Below are 13,242 nucleotides of genomic sequence, written 5' to 3' on the forward strand. Positions count from 1 at the left end.
ATTACTGAGCAACAATATGCATCCAGATATCACTGAGTTTTGGGGAATATCCCTTCAGACACAGGCTCTGGTCCTAACCACCACATACACCCCTGGTCTAAGCAGTCAATCTTTAGGTCCAGTTCTCCTGTAACTGCTCTGATTTGGCAATGTAACAAGGTCAGGTAGAGGTCTTATTCTGCAACAGGCAAATCAAGAACATTATAGATGACACATCATTAGTTTCTTCAAGTGTGTTTGTTTGTTTAGGCATATGTGACAGGTAGCCATGGTACGTGAGAGCAGATACATGCATCACTTCTGAGAATAAGACTTCAAACACAAACCATGGTGGTTTCCTGTGTGTTGTCTCACTGAGCCCAGTCTGGGATAAGAAAATATTGGTAAGAGTGAAGACCCTGAGAGAGTCAAGAAGACCCCAGGAGTTCCAGAGCATCTCTTACCACATTGAATCCCACTTCTCATTTTCTCCTAGACAACTTAATTTCATTGTTGGCCTGGAAACACAGGTAACATGAGGGAGCACTAATTACTTTTTCTCATTGTTTTCTCTTTCTGGATATTGTTTCTAGTCAAGTAAGCAAAAAGGAAAGAAGAAATCTGCAGACACAAGGTCTGCCATTTACAGAAAGGAAAAGACACTTCAGGATCAACATCTGCAAAATAGCAGTACATAAGTCTGAGGAGGGGAGTACACTATTAGCAGTAACTAATAACCCATCTGCAGCTAGAAGGTTTAAAAAGAAAGAAAAGCATAGCCTGTACCAACAAGTGCCTATCTTATGGCAATGGGATCTCTGGTTGAACCTGCCAATGAGTCTTGCCTGGCGATACTCTTCCCAAGGGCTTTTGTCTTGCAGTTACTGAACAAACACAAGAGCAGCTTGGATTTGGGGAGCTGAGCCAAACCGTGCAGTTCATCCTGCAGGGAGCATGACAGGAAGGAGGAGGAAAAACCAACAGAGCCAGAGCCAAATTCATATTTTCTATAAAATCACTGGGGAGTTCAGTGGTTAGAATAGAGACACATATTTTACTGCCTCCACAAGAAATAAAAGTGACATTACTTACCACATGGTGCTCACAAGGCCCACCAGGTGTCTACTCCTTGCCTTTCTTTCATCTTGAATATGGTTTTATAGACAGAAAAAAACATCCTTCCTGGTTTCTCCTATTGCCAGTTCCTTTTATTTCTTTCTTCCCTGTACAAAGCCAAATCCCTCTTATGTCAGCAGCTGCCTGAGAAAGCAATGGAAAATGCTGATATCTGCTAGCAAATCCACCAAAGGCTTAGACCCTGGCATGCGTGGTAAAGTATTCAGGGCATACCTCTCTTTTAGGGCATGGCTTTGCTTTTATTTCAAGCTTTTTCACCCTGTCTGGGGTAAGTCCAGCTGATTCTTGGAAGAGGTGGAGATATGAACTTTGCACTCATACATGAAGAAGCTCAGTGCCTTGTTTCTTCCCGCAAGAGGTAAGGCATGGCAGACTCATTTGTTGTTTGGTGGGGCTCCCTTGGTTTCTGCAGAGATCTTCCAAGAAGGAAGTCTATAAACAATTGTGTTTATTGACTTCCCACAATACTTTTTCTTGTTTTTTTTTTTTTCTTTTATGAAGTCATAACTCAGCTACATAATTACAAATTGAGCCTAATCACCAAGTACTGGATTTTAAACACTGCAAAACTAAAGTTAAAGGGCTGCTGGATGTACAGTTTTAGTTGTGTTCACCAGAGAAGTTGAATTTGAAGCTGGATAGAGATCTACCAAAGTCCAGATGTTAGAACTAAGACATTAGGTCCCAACTGAACCCTTACAAGGAAATATTTGAACCACAGCTCACTTAATCTTTCTCTCACTGCACTGAAGGTATTCAAGGACTGTCCTCACTTGCATAACTACAAACAGGAAATTTGTTCAGTAACACAGATAATTGCTGTGTGGATTGTGAAGGAAAAGCAACTGTCTTTCTAGCACAGCATGCAGTCCCCGAGGTGAACAGTAGAGGACAGCTCCAAAGGAGGCACTAAAAACCCATGAGCCAGTACATTACTATCCTACTAATCTGATGATTTCCTCTTACCTGGATAGTGACTCTCTCATGTCCTGAAGCTTGGAGATAAGTAAAATAGACACGGATGGACCTGAGCTAGAAACTCTGACTCTCTCTGGGTTTAGAGGTGAAATTACCCAAAGTCCATGGCAGTTCAGATCTAGGGTCTTCATCCATGCTTCTGCTTTGGTTGTTAGGCAGTTAAATTCACTTAATCTTATCCAGCCTTTTGCCTTGACATTACCTAGCTGCACTACTCTCTGCAAGCCAGGAAAATATACCTCCCTTAAATGAAAAGAGTAAGGGTTTGGCCCCTGACCCACTGAACCAAAGGACGTTACTAGTTACAATGAATCATGTGTTAAAGCTGAAAGGACTTAACCCAACTTGATTTTTCCTGCTCTCATTGACTGTGGTGTAATGCACAGGCTTTGTGAAACCTACTGCAGTTATCCTCAGATCCATGCAGTGTTTAGGAACTCTAATCCTATACGCTTTTTTCTGTCACCTAAAATGCTGAACTCTTACTGTTTTAGCCTTGCCTGCCTCAGAGAGATCTGTCTGTGTTTTATATGAAATAGAAAAAGCTGAAGCTCTCAAAGGTCTGCTTTCCAGAGAGTAATGCCAGATAACATGAAAAGCATCTAGTCCCCTCCTGAGAAATCTCAAGAGTAGCAGCAGTGTTGGATAAGATGATATCCCCTCCAGATCAAGAGCTGGCACGTAAACACCCTATTTAGAATCACCCTCCTGCCTCAAGTAGAAATGAACCTAGCATGCAAAACCACAAGAACTGGGTATATCAAGGCAACAACCATGTCTGATATTGCCAAATAGATGGCAGCAGCCCAGTTATGACATTCTCACTCAGTATCAGTAAGGGCTGTCCTCTAACAATGCTGCTAGGAGAGCCCATGTGCCAGGAGGTGGCCAGCAGGAACAGTGAGAAAGCCTCAGACAAGCAGATCTCCTGTACAGCAACTGCACAGAGGGAGCTTCTTCATGCCCTTTCATCTAAGATCTATTTAAACCAACAAGTGGTCTAATGCAGAGGCAGAGGTACTGCGTACAAGCCAGCACACCATATCCAAGTGGCAGACTTTGCCTGTTTGAAGTCTGCTTCAGTACAGCAAAGGATGAATGAGGACTCATTAAAAAAAAAAAAAAAACCAACCCAAAAAAAACCCCCACCAAACAAAATCAGTGAGGTGGTGTTGGCCCTAGCAATCAGAATTGTGATTGAACAAGATTACCAGCTCTGTTGGAGAAGAGGACTGCTAGGAGAAACCAGGGCTCATCTTGCTGGTACCAGTATTGTCCAAGGCTGGAAAGATATTTATTTTACTATAATATTGCTGCCCTCTAGTGCTTTGGAAAAGAATCTGCCCACAATTACTGGCCATAAACAGACACTAGGTAAGGGAGACATGGCATTTCCAGGAATGAACAGGAAAGGACCAGCAATATCTAAAAAGGCAAAAATTAACAACAGCTCTGAGTGGGTATAAATCCACATAGTCACCAATTATTTCAAATCAGCTCTCTCAGTTTAGAGCAGCCTTATAATCTTGCCTATTTTTGTTTCCAGTATCAACAGACTATCAACAAATAGATCTTCTACCTTCCTTTTACTGTATCCTGAGGCAAAGTCTTTCATTAAGAGACCGGTAGTTGCTGAAGATAAGGTGGCCATGGCCAATAATCCACAACACCTGAAGCTGCCTTTGACAGTAAAACTGACAGATGGCAGAGGGACACTCTAATACACTACAGATATTAAATTATCTTCTGACTTCAATGATAACTTCAGGTCAGCAGTCAGAACATCCCTCATGGTCTCCAAAATACGCTCTACATACCTCTGCCTTTTCTGTGCCTGTTCCGTGTGCAAAGAAAGCTAGTTAAAATAAACTATGTGAAAAATAATCTCTACTCACATCTGCTTAAAAAACCCCCAACAAACAGACAAACACTTAAACCACTCTGTTGCTTCTGATTTAAAAACTGATAACACAGGTCTGTGAACAGCAGCTGAAAATGACTGCTCCAGCTACCTTTTCCCCTTACCCCTCCAGAGCAGTTTATTGCATATCCATTCATCTTATCCATTATTTTGTCCATTTATCTAGACAACTGCAACATCAGCTTTGGCAAGGAAACTCTAGCAGTAAGGGAAGGAAATTCAGGCCTTGCGGTCAGATCACAGAACTGACACCCATTTTTTTTTTTAGTTTTGCTTCTAATTTTCTGAGTGGCTATGGACAAATCTCTACAGATTGTATTTTCCCTTCTGTCTGTATAGGTGACATATATTCTGCAATGTCTTCTAGCACAGCAGACGCCTCCTTTTGAAATGGCAGTAATTTCTCACAGTCACAAAAACGCCTGACTAATCTTTTATTAAGCCTTTTGACTCTGCTTTCCAGTAAAAAGCCATATGCAGGTGACAACTTTCTGCCTGCCTGAAGCTCCTCCTGGGTCTGTGATGGTTTACTGCATTACTCTGCATTTCCAGTCCTGTCACCTGCCTGCGTCCTTACAATAAATTTATATCCCTGTACGCACGTACCTGCGTGTATGTGAATTAGGAGAAGCAAGTGAGCAGCCAGTCCCTCCCTTCCCCTGGCATGCTGGCTGCACCAGTGATAGCAGCACCTGTGTAAGTGCCTGCGTCCTTGCCCCGGCAGGATCCTGGAGATAAGGCTTCCTTGATGCGCCCATCCTGCTTCCCCATGCCCTCTGACAAGGCCACTGCTGGCGTCAGCTGCAATGTTCAAACTTAGTTCCTACCACCTCTCTGTTTAGTCGAGACCACAGACTCGAGGAGGCAGAAGCAGCTGAATTTGAGTGTCAAAGCTGGTGTAATGAAGAGGTTGCTGATAAAACACAGAAACGCACCCGTGTAACTGGAACGAGTAGGGCTGGGCCACTGAGATCTGCATCCATTCTGGGTCTCTTGAGCTTGTTGCAAGCAACCAACCTGTTGTTTTGATTTTAATCTATGCAGTTTACCAAAAGAAGGGGAAGGATGTAGTAGACAACATGTCAGAGAAGAATCTTCAGTCACACAAAGCTACTGCAAGAAGCTGTCTGTTGCAAGAAGTAAAAACTGAACGCATGCAGAACTAGAAACATAGCATGTATCTTTCGCAGCAAGAGGGATTCACCAGCAAAACAAGTGATTCAAGCACCAGGATGAACCATGTATTTTGGTAAATCATAAATGGATGTTTTCACAGAAGATGGTTTCCTAGCACTCCTGTATTGAACTTGAAGAGGGAAATGCTTCAGGGAAATCCAAAGACCTGTGTTATGCTGAGATCAGTCTAAGCAATCATAGCCACATCTGGCCATAAAAACCCATGACTCAGTTAACCTCTAAACTTGCCAGCCATGTATGATTGTGCAATATTTATTCCTGTTTATAGTACAAATAAAGCAAACCAAGCACTTTGTGCTACTATCCCAGTGCGTGCAGTTACTTACCAGATACCATGTAGCCATGGTATCTGGTATCTGCGGCAGGAAAGGCCAGTTGCTGAATAAAACCTGCTAGTGAGAAACAGATCTTCTGGAGTCTATTCCGTGTTCTGCCCTGCATGCCACAGACTGAATAATTCTGAGTGGCCAAGTCTGAACATGTTGTCTGCTCTCTAGAAGGCTAAAATTAGAATGTTGCAGGTAAACAACTTTCTCAGAACCTTTCTATAAAGGAGGCACCTCAAACCAGAGCTGATCTGTTGAATTTTACTGCTCTTGTTCCATTTCCCCACCTGTAAAATAGGGATTGACTGCCGAAAAAAAAGGGTAGCTTTCTTCATATGGGATGACTATGAAGTATGTGAGCTTTGTTTCCAGGTGAAGTGCGACAATGATACTATTGCAAAGGATGCTTGAGAGTTGGGAAAGGGAATGTCCAAAAAGGATTTTACAGCACTAAACTCACCCTGCAAAAGGAGGAAAGCATGGGAGGTCAGTGATGAGAGCTGAGCAGGCTTCAGAGGGCTAAATCCTCACTGTCACCAGAGTCAGAGACTTCAGCAGGGAAATTCCTGCCCTATCCCCTCATTGATAGTGTCTCTCCATCCAAGGCCTTCTTTTCTCCTTAAAGAGAGGGTTTTCTTAATCTGCTTGGGGAGAAAACATGAGGCTCGCTCCTGTATTTGTGACAGTCCTTTAGGACAACCCTTCCCAGTTCATTTCTCGCTAGCACCAATGGTGTTTTTCAGCTGGAGTGTCCTCTCATGTGACCACAATGCCAAGAGGAAGGGATGAGATGGCAGAGCCTCCCAAGTTACTGCCAGGAATTTCTGAAGTGGGCATCCCCCTGTTCAGTCTTCCAGCTGATAGAGAATGGCTGCAATTGGAAAAGACGGGAAGGAAGCTCAAGTTGAAGAGACAAAGCTAAATTCCCTTGGACTGGCCAGCAGCAACAGCCATTCAGCCAAGCACGTACTATTGGCTGTCAAACCCCATTAAACACGGGACGATGCACACCAAACAGTAATATCTATCACAAAGCTGAGTGAATGACCCACTTCAGAGAGAGCTGATCCTTTCCTTTCCACCTATGAGTGATCCTGTGAGTGGACACTGTACCTTTGTATCATGACTTAGGAGATACCTCTGTGCAAGTCACAGCTAACGATGTAGGGGAGGAACCCATGGCCCATGCACAGGAAGATGTTTGTGCAGAAGACTTTCTGGTGGGTGGTGACTGGTTCAAAAGGGAGCAGAGAGTGGGACAGCAACATGTGTACCCAGACACCCTGGAAGAGTAAGCACTTCACTGTTGGCATGTGTTTGCTTCCCTCTGGTGCCAGTGGTACTTTCACCTCCTTACCTCATACCACAGCCTCTCCTGCAGCTGAATCAGACTCCTAAAATTGGCCTTCAAAGCTACACAGTCAATTCTCCAAACCTCCCATCAACCCTCCTTGTATCTCAGGACCACAGGCTAGAGCAGAAGGAACAGATGCAAGAGAACAGCCATCAGCCTCTCTTCCCATATTTGGTTTTCTAGACAGATACTTGACTATGCAGATCATTATCATATGAAAGCTGAGGCAAGAGGACATTCATGGTACACAGGGAAAGGACAAGAGTTAGAGCTGGCATGTTGGATATATTGCATCTCCTTGTTGCATTTCTTGCCTTTCGCATTTGAATTTCATCTTGGGGGGGGGGGGTGGGCCTCACATGTTCATGTTACAGTCTCTGATCCCCTGGTCCTATTGCAGTATTGCTACACAATTCCATGCCTCAGCTCCTACAGTCATCACTTCTCATAGGTTGCAGTAGAAGGAAGATGCACAAGTCCTCCACAAGAGGAAGTGGTCTTACCTTCCACATTTTTGCTGAAACTCTTTAGCTGGGAGGAGAAAAAGGGAATCAGTCTGCTGCAAAGGGTCTAAAGTCAGTTTCCATGCCTGTGTTTCATATGAAATAGAAAGGATGTATATTTTAGTAGTACCCTTTTCCAAATCACACACGAATGACAGAAATAATTGTATTTTTCAAAGTGCAAGAGCTTCATTTCTCTACACAGCATATTGTGCTTATTCCTACGAGGTTTTTGAGACATACAGCATTAGATATTGAGCTAAGTTTTGTTTTATTAGCACAAGAAGCTTTCTTAATTATTGAGAAAACACACTGCAGGCTGGCGAAGCCAGTACAAGGAATAAATTTTAGGAAAAATAAACCAAAACTGTTATTAACAAAACTACTACTCTTAAATTTCCCAAAACTCATTTTTGCCTTCATTATCTCAATGATTCTCTCAACTTTAACCAAAACTGAAGTACTTGAACCTAATAACCTCTAAACAAAACAGACAAAACTCAGTTGTTTCTAACTAAAGTGGAACATGCTAATTATGCTTAATTGGCCAAATCTGAAGATTTCTCTCAGAAGCTGTGAATTAACTCTCCTCCACATTTTTTATCATTATACAAAGTAGCCTCTTCATCCCCCACAAAACAAAAGAAACTATACACAAAAAACAGCAGCCTCAGCAGTGAAACAGAAATTGAGCACAAGGACTGCTAGGTCTGTACTCGTTGCCATTGTGCCAAGAAAACATTTGTCCGTACATATCAATGACATCACACTCTGCTGGCAGAGGCTAAAAGAAACCTTGCTGGTTTCATATAGAAAATATATAGATTTATGTAGGTACAAAATTTTCATGTCCTCTGAATCAGGCTATCTCATTTCAAATTAACTCAGTAAGAAAGCAATAAAAATTCATCAGCTATGTTAAGAAAATGTCCTGCTTCTACCTTCATCCTGATTAGGATATTCACAGTTGCAGTGAAAATATTTACCATTTGTTTTAATCAGTTTGAAAACAATGCATAAACTTTAAAGATTATATTTTTATATGTCATCAGTGTCACCTACTAAAAATAGGAAGGATTTTAAACATGTGACATGCTTATTGCTCATGATACTATTTTCAGTGAATAAGATAAGTGAATCTGTGATTATATTGTTTTGTCCAAGAGAGGGAAAGGTAACAGAAATATGGATATTGATTCTAAGATTAACTAAAAAACCTTGGAAAAATAAACTTGTAACAAAGTTGACTTAGAGGGTTGTCAACTAGACTTTTTTTGCAAGATCAGTCATAATCAAACTTGTTTTGAAAGTCCAAATAGACTATGAGTCAGCTCTGATGGAGAGTGTAGGTTTCTTATTTTACTCATTTCCAGAAGATCATTGAAGAGAAGCATATGTAACAGGAAAACATTAGTAGCTTTACACGCCTCCAAAAACTCTCTTGGGTATCTGCTCAAACAGCAACACTGTTGGGAATACGATCTGGGGAAAGGTAGTAGTAAGGAAGTTTTTTGTTCTTGTTGCGCTCAGCGATGGCGTTGACAATCTCATCCAGATTCTTGCGGAATTTTGCCATAGCCTCTTTCACCGGCTTCTCCACGAAGTGTTCATCTGGGTACGTGCCCAGAAACAGCTAATTGAAAAACAGCAAGAAATCATGCTTTGAGAAAGCAAAGGCTATTCTGTTTCAATGTTATGTCATCCAGCAGAACAACACCCAGGGCCTCACAAATGCTACTATTAAAATAGTACTATCAATATGTAAGCTAGCCTACACAGGCACTGCCAATGGAAGATGCTGTCCCATCCTCCCTCCACTGCTAGTTGCTTCTTTTCCTCCCTGTATATTTCTGTAGAGTTGGTTCAGGTGTCTATGCGGCATCTCCTCTACCTACAGGGCACTGATCCACTGAAAAATAGGCACTTTTTTTTTCAGGCTAGTTGTCAGGAAGATCAGCTTCCCAAATAAGATCTCTACATAGCCACTCAAACGTTTCTGCTGCTAAAGAAAAGGACAAGAATGGGAGGGAAATGAACAGACAGCGATGAAAAAGGAAGACAACTGCTTCTTTCAGTGACAGAGGAAGTTTCTGTTGACTTAAAACCGCCGTTCAAAGTCCAGCCTGGCAGTTTCTTTAGTCAGCTTGGACTCTAAGAGTGCCCTGAATACTGCATTGTCAATATGCATACTGCTTTAGGTAACTATTTGATGATAACCCATGATACTATCCCATACTACTAGCTTCTCAGCTGAAATCTGCTCTCTTCTTAAAGAAAAACTTCAGAAGTACCCCCTGTCTATCACCTTCCACGTAAGGATTTCAAAGCACATCCTCCAGACATAGCCCTTGGGTGAGACAACCAAGTATAAACATCCTCATTTTAGATGAGAGAAATGACTATAGACCATGCTTGCAAAGCATCCTCTGGTCTTGTTTTGTTTGCACTCCACACCAGCCAGGCACAAGCCACAGCTGTAGTGCACGTGGCACTGGGGCAGATTTTCTAAAGGGACAGGACACAGGGACATAGTAGTGCTGTAGCTTCTCCACCAGCACTGCTGGGGCAAGGAGTGGAGAAAACCTTTGTGCCTCTGGAGCCCTTTTCCTCCCACACCAGCATCCTTACTCAGCAATGCCATGCTTGAGTTTAGAGACTTTTGGCTGAAACACAGCCTCAGAGTAAAAATATGACTTCTCACTCAGAGCTGGTTTGCATCTGGAGGAACAAGGGAAAACCCACACCACAGATACATCTCTACAGAAAGGCAAACATGGTCCTGTCAAGCACAGAGCAGCACTACAGTCTTGTGAGTCCATGTGATCTTGCCACAGCCCTGTTAGTCTCACCAACATATTCACCTCCTAGAGAATGGAAGTCAACTTACTTCACTGTCCTGAAATTGGCTCAAGGCCCAGACAGCTCCAAGATGCCAACAAGAACGTCCCCTGTCTGGCAGACTCTCCACAATTTGCTCTATGGTGACTGTCCCCTTTTCTGTCGGAGGAGGGCGGCGCATTGTTGGTGGGGCGTTTGGAATCCAGGAACACCAGTCATACTGCACAACAAAGCAAGACAGCACAGTGAAAAGCTACAGTGGCTGGTATTTAGGAACACTGCAAAGAAAATCAGAAGTCTTGACACCAGTGAGTTTGCTTCTCTAATATTAGCCTCTCAGAAAAAGAAGATACTAACTAAAGGACAGAGAGATACTCTAGAGAAGGACTGAAGGAGACAAGGAACTCCCTTCCATCTTTCTCAAGGTCTCACAAAGGAGAGAGTAGGGTTGCCTTGATGGTAGCAGTTTTTCTGCTAACCACAGGCATGTGCCACACAGCCCAGATTCACCAGCCAGGCTGAGGTGCCAGTTGGCTTGCAAACTCAAGAAATGAGCAGCAATGCCCTTTCCATGCATTGGGAATATTAAGTGCAACGGTGCTTTTGAAAACTCAACCATATATAACCAAAGCTTAGATCAGCACAGAGGTACTGCTTCAAACTTCTATGTATGCCAATGGGAGCTAAGTACCTACATATCACTGAGGATCTGGACTCCTGTCCCACTGACTTCAATGAGACTTTACCTTGTAGGGGCTTGTCTGTGCTGCTGTGGAAAGTAGAAGTGGAAGTCCTGCAGACATGCAAGGCAGCTTTCAACTAGTTAACTCAGGACCCTTGGTAAATGCTGTAAATGCTCCATTAGGCCAGCTAGATTGCTGTACTGCTGGGACTGAGCTGTTGGAAATAGCCAGCTGCACCAACTCAAAGACAAAAGGCATATGCAGCTACATGAACAGCAGTCACAGCACTGAGCTGCACTGCACGTTTCCTCAGCCACATTGGAAAATGGGATGTGTGCTGCTTTGGCACAGGCACGCTGCCAAATTAGCACAGCTTACAACAGCAACCCACAGTAGCCACCTGTGAATGCACTCAGAGCAAATGCAAAGCAAAGCTACTTAGCATAACTCATTGCATTTCACTGCAAAATGTGCCACAGACTACCAGCGCCCATCTAGGCAGTTCAGGTAGTGTCTGGAAGCCATGGTAACTAGCCTGTGCACCTGAACCCTTCAGCACTTCTGAAAGGGGTCTTAGCAATCCATTTAAATGCCTATAAAGCTTGTCTCCGTAATAAAAACATAAAACCAAAAATATACAAGCTAGAACCCCTAAATTTGAGCTTTAGTACTTATTTAGAATTCAAAATACCTTTCTCAGCTTCCAAAATAATTCAGTTTCCACAGGCTTCATGGGGATTTGCAGATGGCTCTGCAGTTATTTTGACCAGAAAGAGTAATGTGATGTCTGTATATGTACTAAAAAACATTTCTCAGACCTTGCCCTGGTAGATAACATCTCCCAGCCCAGAAAGAAGAACAATCTTCGCAGAAATTCCTACCTGACCAAAATTCACAGCTGCATGCTGGGCTGATGTGGTGAAAATTATCACTGTGAGATATTCTGCCAGCTTCTCTCGTGTCCTGATCTGTTTAGGAAACCCTAAACAAGGGAAAAGAAAAGCTTAAGTAACCCAGAAAAGCAGGGCATTCTCTTTCTGAATCTTGCTGTGTGGTCTAAGAAGAGTTAGGCAACCCCTCTGTGTCTTGGCTGTCCAGCCGTAAAAACAGAGTGATTCCGCCTTACCTCATACAGGTTTGTGAGGCATCACCACTGTTTGCAAAGTATGTGGCATTACTTAAGGGAAAGGCAAAGTATAATTATACCTTTAAAAAATACTGTATCCCTCCTGTGAGAAGCTGCTAGAAGTTTCCCCTTTGTCTGGTGGACCTGGCCGGGTCTAGGGCAGATCCGCAGCTGGCCAGGGCCAAGTCAACTGGTTACAGTGATAACACCTCTGTGATAATGTATTTAAGAAGGGGAAAATAATAAAACAAGAAAGGAGTGAAGAAGCAGAAGTGGGGGCAGAGAGGGGGAGGCGTGAGCCTTGTGGGCCTTGCAGCCCTCACCCTCTGGCCTCCCGCCAGGCAGCCGACTGGGTCTGACTTGGCCCAGCCCGGCTGCAAGAAGTGGAGAGGAGAGGAGATGTGAAGAGAACCTGAGAGGCGACTGCCTGAGCCGATCGTGAAGAATTTCTGGTGAGAGGAACGGCTGCAGACGCCAAGATCAGTGAAAAAGGAGGGGAAGGAATAATGCTGCTTCTGGCAGAGATTCCCCTGCAGCCTGTGGTGCAGCCCATGGTGAGGCAGGCTGTGCCCCTGCAGCCCATGGAGGTCCACGGAGGAGCAGAGATCCACCTGCAGCCCATGGAGGACCTCATGCTGGGGCAGGCAGGTGCCTGAAGGAGACTATGGCCCATGGAGGACCCGCACTGGGGCAGCTGATTCCTCAGGGTCTGCAGCTCGTGGAAAAGACCCTACATTGGAGCAGTTTGTGAAGGACTGCAGCCCATGGGAGAGACCTCATGCTAGACCAGGGGAGGAATGTGAGGAGTTCTTTCCCTGAGGAGGAAGAAGCGGTGGAAAACAGCATGTAATGGACTGACTGTAACCCTCATTCCCTGTTCCCCTCCCTGTGCCGCTCGTGGGGCAGGGCGAAGGAGGTAGAGGTAATTTGAAACGAAGTTAAGTTGGGGAAGAGGGAGGGGTGGAGGGAAGTTGTTTTTATTGTCCCTTTCATTATCCTGCTTTGGTTTTATTATTAATAAAGATTGAAAGATTTTTTTCCCCAAGTCGAAACTGTTTTGCCCATAATGGTAACTTGAATGATCTCTCCCTGTCCTTATCTCAAACCTTGAGCTTTTTGTTATATTCTCTCTCCCTCATCCCCTAGGAGAGCGGGAGAGTGAGCAAGAGACTGCGTAATTTGGTCCTGAGCAGGACCCAG

The 13,242-nt window shown here is 43.7% G+C and overlaps 1 protein-coding gene across 2 annotated transcripts in view; it reads right to left on the minus strand.

The window, feature by feature from the left end:
* Positions 1–8,729: 8,729 nt before the first annotated feature.
* The window catches only part of ALOX5 (arachidonate 5-lipoxygenase), a 35,750-nt gene continuing 31,237 nt past the window's right edge, over positions 8,730–13,242 (minus strand). For both annotated transcript variants that reach the window (XM_086752566.1, XM_086752565.1), the window contains exons 12-14: positions 11,798–11,898; positions 10,283–10,453; positions 8,730–9,028 (exon numbers count right to left, since the gene is read on the minus strand). In XM_086752566.1, coding sequence (XP_086608692.1) covers positions 8,849–9,028; positions 10,283–10,453; positions 11,798–11,898 — 452 coding nt within the window. In that variant the 3' untranslated portion in view covers positions 8,730–8,848. The remainder of the gene's footprint in view (positions 9,029–10,282; positions 10,454–11,797; positions 11,899–13,242) is intronic.

Source organism: Chlamydotis macqueenii, chromosome 7 (assembly GCF_036417535.1).
Source record: "Chlamydotis macqueenii isolate bChlMac1 chromosome 7, bChlMac1.mat, whole genome shotgun sequence".
NCBI classification, from domain to species: Eukaryota; Metazoa; Chordata; class Aves; order Otidiformes; family Otididae; genus Chlamydotis; species Chlamydotis macqueenii.